This window comes from Oryctolagus cuniculus, chromosome 2, assembly GCF_051225735.1.
Source record: "Oryctolagus cuniculus isolate XC-2025 breed Fujian yellow rabbit chromosome 2, ASM5122573v1, whole genome shotgun sequence".
NCBI lineage: Eukaryota > Metazoa > Chordata > Mammalia > Lagomorpha > Leporidae > Oryctolagus > Oryctolagus cuniculus.
Window position 1 is genome coordinate 45,534,615 of NC_142868.1, and position 16,947 is coordinate 45,551,561.

At 48.2% G+C, this 16,947-nt stretch overlaps 1 protein-coding gene across 16 annotated transcripts in view; it reads right to left on the minus strand.

Moving 5' to 3' along the window:
* Positions 1-4,571: 4,571 nt before the first annotated feature.
* Positions 4,572-16,947, minus strand: part of EXTL3 (exostosin like glycosyltransferase 3) — a 146,828-nt gene continuing 134,452 nt past the window's right edge. For all 16 annotated transcript variants that reach the window (XM_070068238.2, XM_051842528.3, XM_051842533.3 and 13 more), the window contains 3 exons: positions 16,531-16,675; positions 13,737-13,865; positions 4,572-7,571 (listed from right to left, as the gene is read on the minus strand). In XM_070068238.2, coding sequence (XP_069924339.1) covers positions 7,362-7,571; positions 13,737-13,865; positions 16,531-16,675 — 484 coding nt within the window. In that variant the 3' untranslated portion in view covers positions 4,572-7,361. The remainder of the gene's footprint in view (positions 7,572-13,736; positions 13,866-16,530; positions 16,676-16,947) is intronic.

Below are 16,947 nucleotides of genomic sequence, written 5' to 3' on the forward strand. Positions count from 1 at the left end.
AGAGTACTGTGCCCTACAGCTGCAGAGCAAATGTTTTCCCAAATGTGTGTGGTGTGTTTACCATGAAAACAGAACTGGTCTTACTACATTTTAAAGTACTGAAATCATACAGAAAATGTTCTCTTACCACGGTAGGTCTAAATTAGAACTCCATAAAATACCATAAAATGCAAATATTTACAAATTAAACACATTTCTAAAGATGTCACAAAATAGAAAATACTTTTAATTGGGTGACAGTAACAATACACATCAAAATTTGTAGGATACTGCTAAAATGGCACTTCAGAAGAAAACTTACACCTTTAAATGCTTGTGGAGAAAAAAAGGCCTAAAATTGACCTAAATTTCCACCTTAAGAAACTAAAAAGAACCAAGTCAACCAAAAGAAAGAAAGGAATACTCCAGGCCCTCATCTTTCCTGGGAAATTGTGCCAAACATTTAAGGAAGAATGACACCAGTGGCACACAACCGCCACCAAAAACTAAATCAGAGAGACTACATCCGAAGTCCTTCTAGGAGCCAGCATAACCACAGCACCAAAACTATATAAAGTCATCGCCCCAAGGCTGGCACTGTGGCATAGCACGTAAAGCCACCACTTGCAACGCCAGCATCCCACATGGGCACTGGTTCAAGTCCCAGCTGCTCCACTTCCGATCCAGCTCCCTGACAGTGCGCTTGGGAAAGCAGCAGAGGATGGCCTTTGTGGGAGACCTGGAGGGAGCTCCTGGCTCCTGGCTTTGGCCTGGCCCATTCCCAACCACTGCAGCCATTTGGGGAGTGAGCCAGCAGACAGAAGATCTGTCTTTCAAATAAACAAATCTTCAAAAAAATAAAGTCATTGCCTCTCAAAAATTAGCAGGAAATATCCTCATGAACATGTATGCAAAATTCTTAAAATTTAGTATCCTGAACTCAGCACTTCATCAAAAGGAAAATGTCATAACCAAGTAGGCATTATCCCCGGGATGCAAGGAGCATTCAGTATCTGAAATCCAATCAGTCTAACCCACTGTAGGAGAATAAAGAAAGTCCATATGATCATTTCAGTGGATGCAGGAAAAAGTATTTGACAAAAATGTCTAAAGACTCTCAACAACCAGGAGTAGAAGGGAGCCTCCGTGATGTGACGTGGCATGCGGCAAGATGAAACCCGAACACTTCTCCCCAGGGACTGAAAACAAGGCACGGATGCCTTCCACACAACTCGTGTGCAGTATTACACTAGCACTCGTGGTCACTGCAATAAGGCCCAAGGGGGAAAATGGAGAGAGATGGGGGCAGAGGGAAAAAATGAAAGAGGAAAGAGGAAGCAATGGGATCAGAAAGACAAAAAGGAAACGAGTGAAACTGTATGGCAAGATTTTCTTAAAAAACAACTTACTTATTTGCAAAACAGAGTGACAGATCTTCCACTGGCTGGTTCACTCCCCAAATGCTCACAATAGCTGGGGCTGGTCCAGGCTGAAGCCAGGAGCCTGAAGCTATCCCGCCACATAGGTGGCAGAGGTCCAAATACTTGAGCCATCTTCTGCTGCCTTCCCAGGCACATTAACAGGAAGCTGGATGGGAAGTGGAGCAGCTGGGGACTTGACCCAGCACTTCCATAAAGGATGCAGGCATCATAGGCAGCAGCTCAGCCCGCTGCACTGCAGCACCTACCCCTGTGACAGATTTTTTACATAGAAAATCCTAAAATATGTACAAAACTACTACTGGAATTAAAAAGTGAAGTCACAGGACCAACTGTATTTTCTATTTAATCATAAATAATGGAAAATGAATTTTTTTAAAGCCCACTTATAATAGTGTAGAAAAACATTTAAGAATAAGCATAAGCTTTTATGAATACATACAAAATACACTAAATGCTTCAAAATTTTGCTTAGAGAAATTTAAGAAAATCTGCATAAATGGGGAGAAACATATACCATACTTATAGATTAGAAAACTCAGTATTATTAACCTTTCAGTTCTACCTATTGATGTACAGATGTGATACAAATAGCCATCAACATGCCAGATAACAACTCAATTTTTAAAATGGGGAAAGAACTTGAATAGACACTTCTCCAAAGAAGATTTACTGATGGCCCATAATTTTATGAAAAGTTTCCAACATTATTACTCATTAAGGAAATGCAATTCAAACCCAGAGTAGTTACACACCTTAGGGGCGTTTTTAATAAAACTTCATTTGAACAGTATGTGCTGGCAAGAATGTGGAGAACCTGGAACCCTCACACACTGCTGGTGGGAGGTAAAATGCTACAGCTGCCCACAGTTTGGCAGTTCCTGGAAAAGCTTAACACAGCACTGAGCTGCTCTCCAGCGGTTCCACGCTAGGGAGACACTGGACCTGAAGTCGGGACTCCAGCAGCAGAGTGCACACCTGTGCTCACAATAGCATCGTCCACGGTGACTACACGGTGAATGTGACCCAGACACCCATCAGCACGCGCGTGAAGAAACCAAGTGTGCTCTCCGTAGATAAACCATGAAATACCAGCCTCCCTCCCACGAAGAGGAGTGGAGCTCTACCACATGCTACAGCGTCGATGCACCTTGGGAACACTGCTAAGGGAAATAAACCAGGCGCAAAACAGCACAGATTGTGTGCCTCAATTTATGTGAAATGTCTGGAGTAGACGAAGCCATGGAGACAGAATATGGCTGGGAGAATGGGAAGTTCTTGTCTAATGGACATAGGGTTTCTGCTTGGGAAGATGAAAAAAGTTCTGGAACTTCACAGTGTGGTATGGACACAATGCTGTGGATGGACTTAATGGCACTGAACTGTACATTTAAAATGGTTAATTTGGCAAATTTTATGTTCTAGTTTGTCAGAATTCCTAAAAATTGGAATCCCAGCAGGTTTTTAAAAAGAAACTGACAAACTAATTCTACCATTTATAGAGAAATCCAATGACTATAATATCCAAAGCAATCTTGAGGTAGATAAACAAAATTGGAGACTTTAACACTATTTTTTTTTTTTTTTTGACAGGCAGAGTGGATAGTGAGAGAGAGAAACAGAAAGGTCTTACTTTGCCGTTGGTTCACCCTCCAATGGCCGCCATGGCTGGCGCGCTGCGGCCGGCACACCGCACTGATCCAAAGGCAGGAGCCAGGTGCTTCTCCTGGTCTCCCATGGGGTGCAGGGCCCTAGCACTTGGGCCATCCTCCACTGCCTTCCCGGGCCACAGCAGAGAGCTGGCCTGGAAGAGGGGCAACCGGGACAGAATCCGGCGCCCTGACCGGGACTAGAACCCGGTGTGCCGGCACCGCTAGGCGGAGGATTAGCCTATTGAGCCGTGGCGCCGGCTAACATTACTTTCTTTCAAGATCAGAGAGTTACCGTGACCCAGGCAAGATGTTAGTGGCACCAAGGGCTGACAATCAGCAAAGACGGCTCCGAAGAACTCTCACATGTTTACACAGTGACTGTGCCCTCAGCAAAGACTCCCTATGCAAGCCAATGGAGGGGAGAAACATCTTTTTAATGAGTGGTGCTGGCTGGCATGACTAGACAGCAATATTAAAAAAAAAAAATCAGAAACTTGAGCTGGATGAAACCTAATTTTAAGAGCTACACCTTAGAGGGCCAGTGCAGGGGCGTAGCAGGTAAAGCTGCCGTGACGCCAGCATCCCATATGGCTGGTTCGAGTCCCGGCTGCTCCTCTTCTGATCCAGCTCTCTGCTATGGCCTGGGAAAGCAGCAGAAAATGGCCCAAGTCCTTGGACCCCTGCACCCGTGTGGGAGACCCCAAGGATGCTCCTGGCTTCAGATCAGCACAGCTCTAGCCATGGCAGCCATTTGGGGCGTGAACCAGCAGATGAAGGACTTCTCTCTCTCTGCCTCTGCCTCTCTGTAACTCTTTCAAGTAAAAAAATAAATATTAAAGAAAAAAGAGCTATACCATAAAGCTTTTAGCAGAAAACATCTTTATGGTTTGGGTCAGCCCAGATTTCCAGGATCACAGAAAGCAAAAACAAAAAAGAAAATAAGTTATATTATCTCCTCAAAACTAAAAACTGTTCATCATAAAACTGATAAGCCACAAATTGGAATCCTAAGACATACTGAAATAGACTAGTAGTATCCAGGATAAAGAATTCATATTCAACAATAAAAAGATGAATGATACCTCCATACAATGGAGGGAACTGAAAAGCATATCACAAAATATAAGGAACCAGTGTGAAAAGGTTGCATACTGTACGATTCCCGCTATGTGACATTCTGGAAAAGTCAAAACCATGGAAAATAAACAGCAGTGGTTGTCAGGGGCGGGGGCGGGGGAGTACAGGGAGGTTTTAGGGCAGTGGGACTGTTCTGTTGATACTGTACACAGATACATGTCATCACGTGTCTGCCCAAACCTACCGCACAGACAAGAGTGGACCGTACAGTAACCTAGCCGCTGGTTCATAACGCGTCAGTACTGGCCCATCAGTTACAAATGTCACGCTCATGTAGGATGCTAATAGGAAAGGAAGGAGCAGGGTGGGAGCAGTGGGCATTCTGCTGTCTGCTGAGGAATACCACAAAACACCTCCAAACTGCTTGAGTTAAAGTCTCCATTTATTTTTGGGTTTTTTTGTTTTAATACAAAAATCCAACATAAGACCATTGTGCTCATGATTGGATGGGGTTGGGCTGGCTGGGCACGGCATGGACATCACGGAGCTTCCCCCTTCAAAATACCACCCTCAGCCTGGCAGCTCCCCGTGCATACTCCCAGGCAGCTACCACCAAGACTGCTCCCCACATCTGGCCACGACCCCACCAGTCAGGGAGCCCTGGCGTGAGTACAGAGCAGAGAAGCCCCGCCAGGGGGCGAAGGCCCAGCATGAGGGGCATCCTGGGGAGGCTGCCACTTAGGGGAGTGCCTTCACAGTGAAGGGCGCACTGGCCAATCCTGGGCCCCGGATGCTGAGAGCAGGAATGAGATGTGACCTACAGAGAGCCAAGCAGACCCTGGGGCCTGCACAGCTGCCTTCCCGTGTTGAGGAGTCCCAGCTCGGGGGGTCCACACAGTGAGCAGCATGGAAGGCATGGCCCTGGGACTCTCTCCATCGCACCCTGCAGACTGGCAGCTGCTCTCAGGAGCACCTACCCACACAGCGTGCCACGCCACCCCTGCCTTGCATTTGGGAGCAGCACATGGAGTCCACCAGCGCCTGCTGCTGCGAGTCCTTCAGGTTTAGTGTCTCCTCCTGGGTCCGGAGGGTGCTGGCCTCATCTGACACTCTGGCGTCACGGCCTTCTCTGCAGCCTCCCCATGCTGTCCGTAACCTCAGACCACTCAGCTGTTTGTGGGTGGGCCAGCAACATCCGGGGACCCAAGAATCTGGCTCCACAAAGAGGGTCCTACCACAGACCTCACCCCGTCTCTCCAGGTGCCAGGAAGTTTACACGTTCCTCACTATAAAAGGAACAATAGCAGCCACATATATACCTCCAAACACCACACTCTTTGGCTCCCCTGAGGGAAGGCTACTGCTAAAAAGAATCAGCGCGAAGTCGGGAAAGGAGCATCAGGTGAAGGGCAGGGCCCGGGCCCCTTCGCTGGCTGCCGAGAAGCACAGTCGCGTCTCCCAGGCAGGCGCCTCCGGGAGAGCATCCGGAGAGACAGCCCTGGGAGCAGCCCTGGCTCTGCTTCCCAGGAGCAGCGCTCCCGCAGGCCAGGCCAGCCCCACAGCTGGGCAGTATCCACAGCAAAGAGCCTCGCTTCAGGACGGGCGCGCCAAGAGCAGCCATGTGGCTGAGGCAGGTCAGAGGAGAACAAGCAGCACAGGGTGCCAAGGTCTGGGAAGACGACCGGCTTAAGGCATGTGCGCGACCAGGACAGACCTGAGCTTCTCTCCAGTTGCTGGAAACCTTCTGTACTCAGCTCCACCGCAACAGCGTGGGGCTGAGGAGACCAGAAGTCACGGTTCAATCCCTGACCGAGGCCACCACCACGCACCTCATTCCCGCACGACCGCCCCACACATCGAGTTTCCTTGGTTCAGTTTTAACCAGGGAACCGCCGTTTGAACAAGGAGCAGACGGTGAGAACGTGGGTGTGAGCGTTCAATTCCAAGACTGGACTTGACCTTCCATAGCACATCACAGCCTCTCATTTTACTGGCACATCCCAAACCTTGGGGGGACCTAAAGCCAACCTGGCATCAGGGGTCCAAAAACCATAGGTAACACAGGATGGAGGTCTAGACGAAGGTGGAGGGGAAGGTGAATTTCACCAAGGGGTTTACGTCTCCCACGGCAGCTGCCCTGCTGCAAGACTTCCCGGGCAGCCAGGTGGGATCCTCAGGGCCACTTGTTCTCCGCTGAAGGGAGCCTAAGCTAAGCCCTGCAGACCACACGGAGGCGCAGCCTGCCACAGCCCCTATTCTCTGACTCAGGAGATAGTACTGGAGGAAAGCCCAGAGCCCAAAGCACAACATGTGTTTTAACAGGAGTGCAGGACAAGACGCCATTTGGGAGTGCCGTCTTCAGGCTTCCACGACCTTCTCTCTCCAATAAGAGAGCTAATGGGAGAGCTGGCGCCAACAGTGGGATAAGCTTGGCCTCAAAAACCACTGTACCCAGCCCAAGGCAGCGCCACCATCCCTGTGGTGCCATCCTCCCCAGGCCTTACAGCACAGGGGCGTGGGGGTTCCAGGTGGCCACGGGCCCAGGAGAAGGCCAAGGGAAGAGCCCGAAGGCCTTATCTTCTCCAAGGTCCCCTCCCCACAGATGGCCACGTCCATCCCTTCTGGTTTCTTGCACAGATTCTCTTGGTGACGAGGGAACTGATCTTTACCCATAAGCCAGGTAACAACGCCAGGATCCATCGCCACCAAAATACAGAGCGTAAGGAGCCTGGTAGGTGCCACACTGAGACGGGGAAAAATGTAGGACTCCCCTTACCAAAGAGATATGTATGTGAGTGTGTGTGCATGTAAACACACATACGTACGTATACACACTCACACATATAAGTAAACCTTGAGTGGCAAATCTGAAACTTTCTCTTTAAATAATGAAAGTTGTTACTGAATCTAAAAACCACAAACCAGCTGTCCTGGGCTTATGAACTACGCGATTCCCCGGAGTCGCCACGGTCCTCAGTGTAAGCTATCCGTCAGTGCCCTGTGTGGGACCCAGGGCTGCTGCCTGGGGGCCCAGGCCCAGTGTGGCTGACTTCACCGTAAAGGCAGCTACTTCCTCTCCACTCTTCCCGCCGCCTCTTGCAACACAGGACTGGGCCACCTACCCAGCAGATGTGCCCAAGGTCCTTCCATGCCTGGGAACCTTAGGAACCATCTCCTCACTCTGCCCATCGTCTCCGCAGAACTTGCCACGCCCCTAGATGAACTTGAAGCACTTGGTCTTGTCATGGGGCAGGCGGGTCTTGAAGAGCACAGAGTCCACCCTGAACTGGGTGTACAGGAGGGGCATGTAACCATACACCTTGACGAAAAAGTTGATACACTTGTGCCGCTCATGAAAGTGGGAGTCATCGTGTGACAGGGCCTGAGGGCATCCCGGGCAACGGAAAGTCCACCGCGAGGTCACCTGGGAACAGGGAAGAAAAGACAGGGTGAGAACTGGGGTGGTAAGGCCAAGCGACAGAGACCCTGCCACTTAGCCCATCCCCGCTCCCATTTCCACGGCGGAGCTGCTGAGTCCCCGGGGACTGCATTCACAGGGGAAAGACCCTGAGCCCCTGTGGCTACGCTCACCAAGAGCCAGGGGCCAGGGGACCCGCCCAGGGCCCCTCCTACCACGCATGTGTCCAAAACCCTGGGGGCGGGGGCGTTCTGCCTAAGTGCTCTAACCTTTATAGCAAAGCCTTGAAATGTTTAATGCGTCTCAGTAACTCTACTTCTCATATTTATCCTGGCTGCACCATGAGATGTAGGGACAAAGTTGCTCCTCTTATCAGTGTTTTTCATAGAAAAATACAGGGAAATTTCCAAGCAGGAACTAGTTAAGTAATCACAACAATGCTTAATAAAAATAATGTATTTAAAGACAAAGGAAGGGCTTATACTATAGTCTTGCTGTATTTTTACTTGGAAATTGCAAGCAACTGGCGAAGTAGGAATTATAACAACGCCATTACAAACCATGGGGCAGAGCAAACAGTATGAAACCGCCCTCGGTACCAAACACCTGAAAATGCAGGATGAAATGGAAGAACCATCTCCTTAGCTATATGGCTGAGCTTCTAGCGAGAACTGAAACCCTTGGAGTCGAGGAGCTCTTGTTCTCACCAGGCTGGGAGGCCACAGGGGCCGTGTTTGCCTGCAGCCTTGGGAAACACTGAGACCCGGTGGGAGGTACGTGGGGCGCTGGGAGCGCACAGAGAAAGACGGTGATGTTTCCTTCTCAATCTCGGCTCTGGGTGGAGGAGGGAAAGTCACCCCCAAGACTATGTAAAGCCAGCCCAGGTCTCACCCACGGCTGAGGCAGGAATTTCTGTTACCTGGGCGTCCCGCAAAGGCCCCAGGGCCCACCACAGCTTTAAGAGGCAGCGAAGCAAATATAAATCCTCTCAGAATTAAGTTCAGAAATTCAGGCTCAAAGAACTGCCTTAAGTAAAACCTCGAAGAATATCATCTCAAGCAGAACCCACAAGAAGGGAATCACCTACATCAGGGCACATCAGCAGAAACGAGCAAGACTCAGATGGCAAAACACTGCAGAACAAGAGAACTGTCAGAGCGCGAACGCGACAGTCTGGCCGGGGCCCCGGCCTGTGATGCATGAGGAACTCCCCGCCCAGAGCCAAGTGGTAACGGCATCTGGGAAGTGCGAGCTTAGGCAGGTGATCCGCCAGTGATGGGGGAGTGGGTCTGTCACCCAGGCGAGCTCTCCCTAGCACGCCTGCTGCCTCACCACTCGGCACTCTGCAGAGTCCCCACCAGCAAGAAGGCCCTCACCAGGTGCAGCCCCCGCCCCTGCACTTCCCGGCCTCCAGCACTATAAGAAATGATGTTCTTGTCTTCATACGTTACCCTGTCTCGGGCACTCTGTCACAGCAACAGAAAAGAGAATAACTACAGCAATAAATGCATGTAATATGTACAACTGAACCTTGAAAGTAAGATAAGTTCCAACAAAAAACCAAGTCCTAATGGGCATAGAAAAGAACTAAACAGAACGTGTATTAAATTAGACTCTCAATGATGAGCATAAAGACAAAGTCCCTGATGAAAAAGTATACCTAAGATATTACCCAGAACAGAAAATACTGACAAGACAGAAAACCATGAAAGCAAGATGAAGACGCATGGAAAAGAAATGACCACATGATGCCATTTACCTAAAGTTTCAAACAGGCAAAACTGAGCCTGCAACAGAACAAGGACATGGGTGAAAACAAAGGAAGCCTGAGGAAGGACACGTTGGTAAAATGCTGCATCAGTCCTGCTCCCCCAGTTGGACAACTGTACAGCACTACAACAAAGTGCTGGTCCCGGGAAACCTGAAGGAGGGTTCCACAACCTTCTCAACTTCTCCGTCAATGCAAGCCTTCACCTATTATTTTTTTTTTTCAGTTTATTTATTTATTTGAAAGGTAGAGCTACAGAGAGGCAGAGAGAAAGCGAGAGGTCTTCCATCCACGGGTTCACTCCCCAGATGGCCGCAACAACGGCCAGAGCTGGGCCAATTTAGAAGTCAGGAGCCTCTTCCCAGTCTCCCACACAGGTGCAGGGGTCCAAGGACTTGGGCCATCTTCTACTGCTTTCCCAGGCCATAGCAGAGAGCTGGATTGGAAGAGGAACAGCCAGGACTCAAACCAGTGCCCATATGGGATGCCGGCACTTCAGGCCAGGGCATTAACCCTCTATGCCACAGCACCGGCCCCAACTATTCTTTTTAAAATAAATCTTAGATGAAAAGATTTTAAAATGTAAGCTATAGTGTTTTGAGTTATGTACTTAGGTGATAAAAATATAAAGGAAAACAATGAAATGAATAGCAGTAAGGACATGCCAGTGACTCTTGTGAGGTTCTTGTGGCTGCCCTAAGAAACTGCCACACACTCAGCGGTTCAATGACAGTTATCCCGGAAGCCAGAAGCCTAAGTCAGAGGCAGCAGATGGATCCTCCCTCTGCGGGCTCCTGGTGGGATTCTGCTCCACGCCTCTCCCAGCTCCAGGTGTCGCTGCCATCCTTGGCGTTCCTTGGCTCAGGGACACTCTCTGTAGTCTCTGACCCTGTCGGCTCTGGCGCTCTCCCTCTGTGCCCAGTCTGTCTTTTCTTCTTAGAAGAACAGCAGTCATCGACTCAGTATGACTTCATCTTAACCTGATGGTGTGTGTAAAGACCCTATTTCCAAATAAGGCACATTCACAAGTGCTAGGGATTAGGGCTTACATCACGTCAGGGGACCAGTCAACCCTGTCTGCCCTCCAGTGCCTCAGATTCCACATCCTTCCACATGCAAGAGACATTTACTGCATCCCCAACATCCTCAAAATCTTAACCCATCCCAACGTCACCTGTAAGCCCAAATTCATATCCAAATGTAACCAAAATCTCATCTTCTAAATGATGGGAACTGGATCAGTTCCACCCTCGCACAGAATACCTCTCTATCTGTGGGCCTGTGAAGCCCACAGGGTACCAGGACACATCAACTACTTCAAAGGACAGTGGTGGGACAGGCACACAGTAGACACCGCATGCCAAAATGGAGAAGTAGGAAGGAAAAAAGGGGGTTCTGGGTCTCAATCAAGTCCACACCCAGCAGAGCAGATTCCATTAGATTTCAAGGCCTGAGAATCAGCCTCTATGGCTCAACGATCTGTCTTCCGAGACAAAGGGGCAGCAGTCCTGAGGAAGTGGCCCTGTGCTGCGGAACCCAGCAGGCTCCCCGCCCAGGCCTGAGTGGGCCTGAGACATGGGCAGTGTCTTTCCTCTTCTCGGCTGCAGTACCTAACCCACCGGCAGTCAAGCAGGCTGTCAGCCCTCCTGGCTGTAGGAACAAAGAAGTCTGCGGCCCTCCGTCACTCCTTCCTGGCTCGTTCCTCTTCCCTGTAAACGCAGTGCTTCTGAGGTCAAAAGGCCAGAAATCAGAAATCAAGGTGTCGGCAGGTCCATCCTCTTCCTGAAGGCCTATGGGGAAAATCAGCTCCACACCTCTGTCAGCTTTCGGTGCTGCAGGCACTTTTGGCTCAAGCATAGTCGATCTCTGCCTCCACTGTCCGCGCTCTTCCTGCATTTGTGTTTCTGTGTCTCCTCTTCTTAGAAAGGCATCTGTCATATTGAATTGAGGGTCCACCCTACTCCAGTATGACTTTAACTTATTTACATCTGCAAAGACTCTATTTCCAAATAGGAACATATTCACAGGTGCACGTTCCAATATTAAAACAATTTCCCAGGGGCCGGCGCTGTGGCACAGTAGGTTGATCCTCCGCCTGCAGCACTGGCATCCCATATGGGTGCAGGTTCTAGTCTGGCTGCTCCTCTTCTGATCCAGCTCTCTGCTGTGGTCTGGGAAACATGGCACAAGCGCTTTTGCCCCTGCACCCACATGGGAGACCTGGAAGAAACTCCTGGCTCCTGACTTCAGAGTGGCTCAGCTCCAGCTGTTGTGGCCATCTGGGGAATGAACCAGCAGATCGAAGACCTTTCTCTCTGTCTCTTCCTCTCACTGTCTGTAACTCTGACTCTCAAATAAATAACAGAAAGGAAAAACACAGGCCCACTTTACTTACAAATACCATTTCAAGCATCAGAAATAAAATACTAGAAAGTAGGGGCTGGCACCGTGGCTCACTTAGTTAATCCACTGCCTGTGGCGCCAGCATCCCATATGGGCACTGGGTTCTAGTCCCGGTTGCCCCTCTTCCAGGCCAGCTCTCTGCTGTGGCCCGGGAAGGCAGTGGAGGATGGCCCAAGTGCTTGGGCCCTGCACCCCATGGGAGACCAGGAGGAAGCACCTGGCTCCTGGCTTTGGATCGGCGCAGCACCAGCCGTAGCGGCCATTTGGGGGGTGAACCACCGGGAGGAAGACTTGAACAAGTCTTAGGTCTAAGTGGATACGTAAGGCCCCAAATGCATTTCTCTCTCTTTGCCATGCTTTTTGGCTTGGAACCAGCATTCTCTGGTCACCACTATGCTTACCACGAAAGATAAGTAAAAATTATCTATTTGAGAGACAGAGAGAGAAAGAGGGATGGGGGGGGAGAAAATGAGAATGAACTCCTATCTGCTGGTTTACTGTCCAAATGCCAAAATGCCCACTACAGCCAGGGTTGGGCCAAAGCCAGGAACACAATCCATCTCTCCTGTGGGAGTGGCAGGAACCCACTTACCTGAGCCATCATGGCTGCCTCCTGAGGTCTATATTAGAAAGAAGCTGGAGTGAGGAGCTAAGCAGAAGAGTGAACCCAGGTACTCTGATATGAGAAGCAGAAGTCTTAACCACCAGGCTAAATACCAGCTCCCTAGAGAGATTTGATTATTGCTGCTAGTATATGATGGATACTTAGTGGTAGATAGTCTAGAATTTACCTTCAAAATGTAAGAAGAATGAAATATGCACACAATAATTATTCACTCATGGCAATATGACACTTATGAAAGAAAAGTTAGTATTTTATCAAATTAAATAATATGTTCCTTTTTGACAGTAATGAAAGTATGACCTTAATAAGTTTGTTGATCTTAATAAATTTTCATGGATGATATCTTATGATCTACTATTCAACTGAACTCATAATAAAAGAATAGAAAATCTCCAAGAACGTGTCAATCCATGCCATAAATATCATTCACTTGAATTGACAGTGATAAGCATTATCACTGCAAGACCCTTACCAGGCCTAGTAGCACCTGCTTCTGTAAGGCCCAACAAGATCCTGTGACCAGCTGCTCTAAGTTGCTGCCTGAGACTACAATAATGGCAGAAAGGGTGATGGAACTGGGTTCTGTGTGTGCCAAATAGGAAACAGGTTTATTCTGACCCAAATGTATTCAGCAACTTAAAGACAAAGAACAAAAATTTCCAGCATTCTGAGAGTACACTGGTTTTTAAGCAAATTAACATATTAAAAGAAGACTTATTAGGTGCCAGCACTACTCTTAGAACTTTACCTACATATTAAATATATAAAAATTCTCAAGTTGGTTGATGCACATTCCTTCCCTACCTCCAATTTAGCAGTCTGGTAAGGCCTCTGGACTTTGTTAAGTACATAATATAAAACACATGGTTTTACACAGCAAACACGTTCTGTTGAAATACAGTAATGTATGTGCCCTCTTATTAATGCATAAGAGGAAAAGGTTAATAACTACCATAAGTTCAAAGCAGTGATGAGCAGAAACAATATTCTGAAAGATGACAACAAATGCAATGTGGTATGAAACATACCTGTGATTTCTATTAGTAACAAGACACTGTTACTACAAATATTCTTAAGAATTACAAGCTGTTTTGTAATTGAAGGCAACACTAAATCCTAGTTACTGATGAATAAAGATGACAAATCTTTCCCACTCAAGTTCCAACCCTCTGAATTCTATTCACTGGCCTTAGGACTAAAGAGGCCCGGCCCTGTATTAACAACTCATTTAACCCTACAAACAGTCCCAGCAGGTAGTGTACATCATCATCCCTACAGTACAGATGAGGTCTCAGGGCCATGTCATGGTTCTATACTGTGAAAGTCAGTGAATTAGCATGCATGCATCCACAGGCCTGTAGGAGCGAGCCCTCACCTTGATAGGGGGTTTCCGAGTGATGTGGGAGACAAGGAAGTTCATGGCAATGTCCTCACAGTTGATGTATTCATCCACCATATCTCGGATGGCCTGGGGCATCACATAAGAATACAGGTAGGCATAATACTGTCAGGGTAAGAAAAAGAACCCATATGTAGTTAGAGGCCACAATTCTTTGGCTTTCAGCAAAACACAAAAAACATGCATGTCTGGGGCTGTTTGGAAGTCGGGGTGGAGAGAGTAACAGGAAGCACTAGCAGCATTTAAGCAGTTGAAGCCAGGTATGCTGAACATCCTGCAACACAGCTCTTCTGCAATGAAGAGTTCTCCCACTCAAACTACCTTTATCAGCCAGAGAAACAGAATTTCATGTCATCTCCTTGGCATATCAACAACGTTGAAACTAATACAAAGATTTGTTAAACTAGGTCAGACAATGGTTCAGTAGAACAATATAACCAGAACTCCATCCTGGTCTCCCACATGAGTAGCAGGGGCCCAAGAACTTGGGCCATCTTCTACTGCTTTCCCAGGCCATAGCCAAGAGCTGGATCAGAAGAGCAGCCGGGGCCAGCACTGTGGCATCCCATGTGGGCACTGGTTTGAGTCCCGGCGGCTCTATTTCCAATCCAGCTCTCTGCTGTGGCCTGGGAAAGCAGTAGAAGATGGCCCAAGTCCTTGGGCCCCTGCACCGTGTGGGAGACCTGGAGGAGGTTCCTGGCTCCTGGCTTCGGATTGGCATAGCTCCAACAGTTGTGGCCAATTGGGGAGTGAACTAGTGGATGGAAGACCTCTCTCTCTCCTCTGCCTCTCCTTCTCTCTCTGTGTAACTCTTTCAAATAAATAAATAAATCTTTAAAAAAAAATTAACACTCTATGTATGAGGCAGTGATCACCCGAAAGATGCCTGAATCAGAGTTTGAAAAGATCAGAGTCTGAGAATGCAGATTTTTCAGCAGACAAGCACATTCTCAAGGTATGAATGGACACCGCCAGCAACAGTGCTTCTTCTGAGTTGAACGAAGGTGAAAATAAGTTGACTCCTAGTTAGACATGGTTTCCTCTCCAGCTTCTAACTAACATTCAGCTCCTCCTACCCCACTTGTAATCCTAAAACCAATCAAGGCCCTCTCCCCCAGTTTGGAAAGTAAGCACTAGGATGAAGTTCAAAAATGAGTGGATGTATCAGTTTTACACACAAAGTTTTAAAAGAAAAAAACAACCTAAAAATTTAAGATTTCTTAGGCTTCTTCTGAATGTCCCTAATAAAATGACCTTTGGGTTCTATTTGAAGTGACTCGCAGGATGCTACCATCTGAGATATGAAATATGAGGGGGAAGGTTTGAAGGAGTCAGGGAGAAATATTAAATTTTCCATGAAAAGTTCAGTTTGAAGTATCTGAGGGACACAAAGGAAATATCCTAGAACAACTGAATGTAAAAGCTTATGAAAGAGCCGGCACTGTGGCGTAAGGGGTAAAGCCACCACCTGCAGTGCCAGCATCCCATGTGGGAGCTGGTTCAAGTCCCAGCTACTCCATTTCTGATCCAGCTCTCTGTTGTGGCCTGGGAAAGCAGTAGAAGATGGGCCTTAGGCCCCTGTACCCATGTGGGAGACCCAGAAGAAGCTCCTGGCTTCAGATCGGCCCAGCTCCAGCTGTTGTGGCCACTTGGGAAGTGAACCAGCAGATGGAAGATGGTGCACTCTCGCTCTTGCGCTCGCTCACTCGCTCTCTCTCTCTCTGCCGTTCCATAATTGTGCTTTTCAAATAAATAAAAAATAAGCCTTTAAAAAAACTTATGAAAGACCAAGACAGGAATATATACATAAAAATCATCAGCTTCAGATGCCATAAAACCTCGGGGGTACCAGAGCAGCATGCCCGGGGAAACACAAAGTCAGAGGAAGAGCAGAGGCTAGGGCCTAGGAAACGTCCCCGTGCACAGGAAAGACTGGATGCACGTCTCCGTGAAGACACTGCAGTGCCCAGGATGAGAGGGTGTGGAGTCACAGCACAGCCAGGTGCCTGTGTCTTTACCATGAAGGAATAACTAGGAGGCTAGTGGATGGCAGTGACAAGTTCTGAGGAAACAAGCTGAACTGGCAGTCACCACAGAGCTCGAGGCTGGGCCTGGCACAGCAGGAGTCTGTCTGAGTCAGAGAAGCCCAAGTTCGGCCTTGTGTTGGCTGCACCACGACTGGAATGGCAGTGCTGACTCGGCAAGTATCTGAAGCTTTTCAGCTCAATGCCATCAGTTTTGCAGAGGTAAATACCCGGAGAGATACACTGGTTTTCCTGATGGCATCCTAGCAATTGTACAGGCAGTCCTCTTATCCAGACGTTTTGTTCTAGACAGAGTTGTTCTAAGTATCTTGGTCATTTTTTTAAAAAAGATCTTCCATTGCTGATTCATTCACCAAATGGCTCCAACAGCTCTGAAGCCAGGAGCCAGAACTCCATTCAGGTCTCCCACACGGGAAGCAGGAGCCCAAGTACTTGGGTCACATTCTGCTGCCTTCCCAGGTGCATTAGCAGGGAGCTGGATCAGAAGCTTGGCAGCAAGGACTGGAACCAGCACATCCAACACTGGATGCTGGTGTAGCAGGTGATGGCTTAATCTGCTGCATCACAACGCCAGCTCCTGATCATTTCCTTAAAAACAGAAACAGCTTCCTTCTTGCATAAAAGGGGCTACAAAAAGCAGAAGAACTAACCAGAGGGCACCATGTCACTACTACAAGAAGACTCAGTTCTTATCAAGTTGATGCCATTCTTGACCTTTGTCTCACCTTGTGAAAGAAGGCAGCACCTGTCAGCACCATGGACAGCTCACAGGAGTAGTTGGAGTTGTACAGCCAGGACTGATGAGGGATGTCCCAAGCATGGTATCGGCCAGGAAAGCCCACGATGCGGTCACGAGCTTCTCTCCAAACCCTCAAAAATACAAGCACACATATACACACCTGAGTACCAAACATAAGATGATCAAAATGTTTAAAATCACTATCTATCCTGCAAGTTTTTCCTTTTTTTCCTCTTATTGTTAAATATCAAAATCTACCACACACCACATAAACTGTGTCATGTACACCTTCCTTAGTAAGCACCTGCCCATTTCATTATCTGGCAGCCAGTATCTCTCCAGCCCTGAGGCAAAGAGTAAAAGGAAATAAAATGGGTTATATACAACAATCAACTGCAAAAGA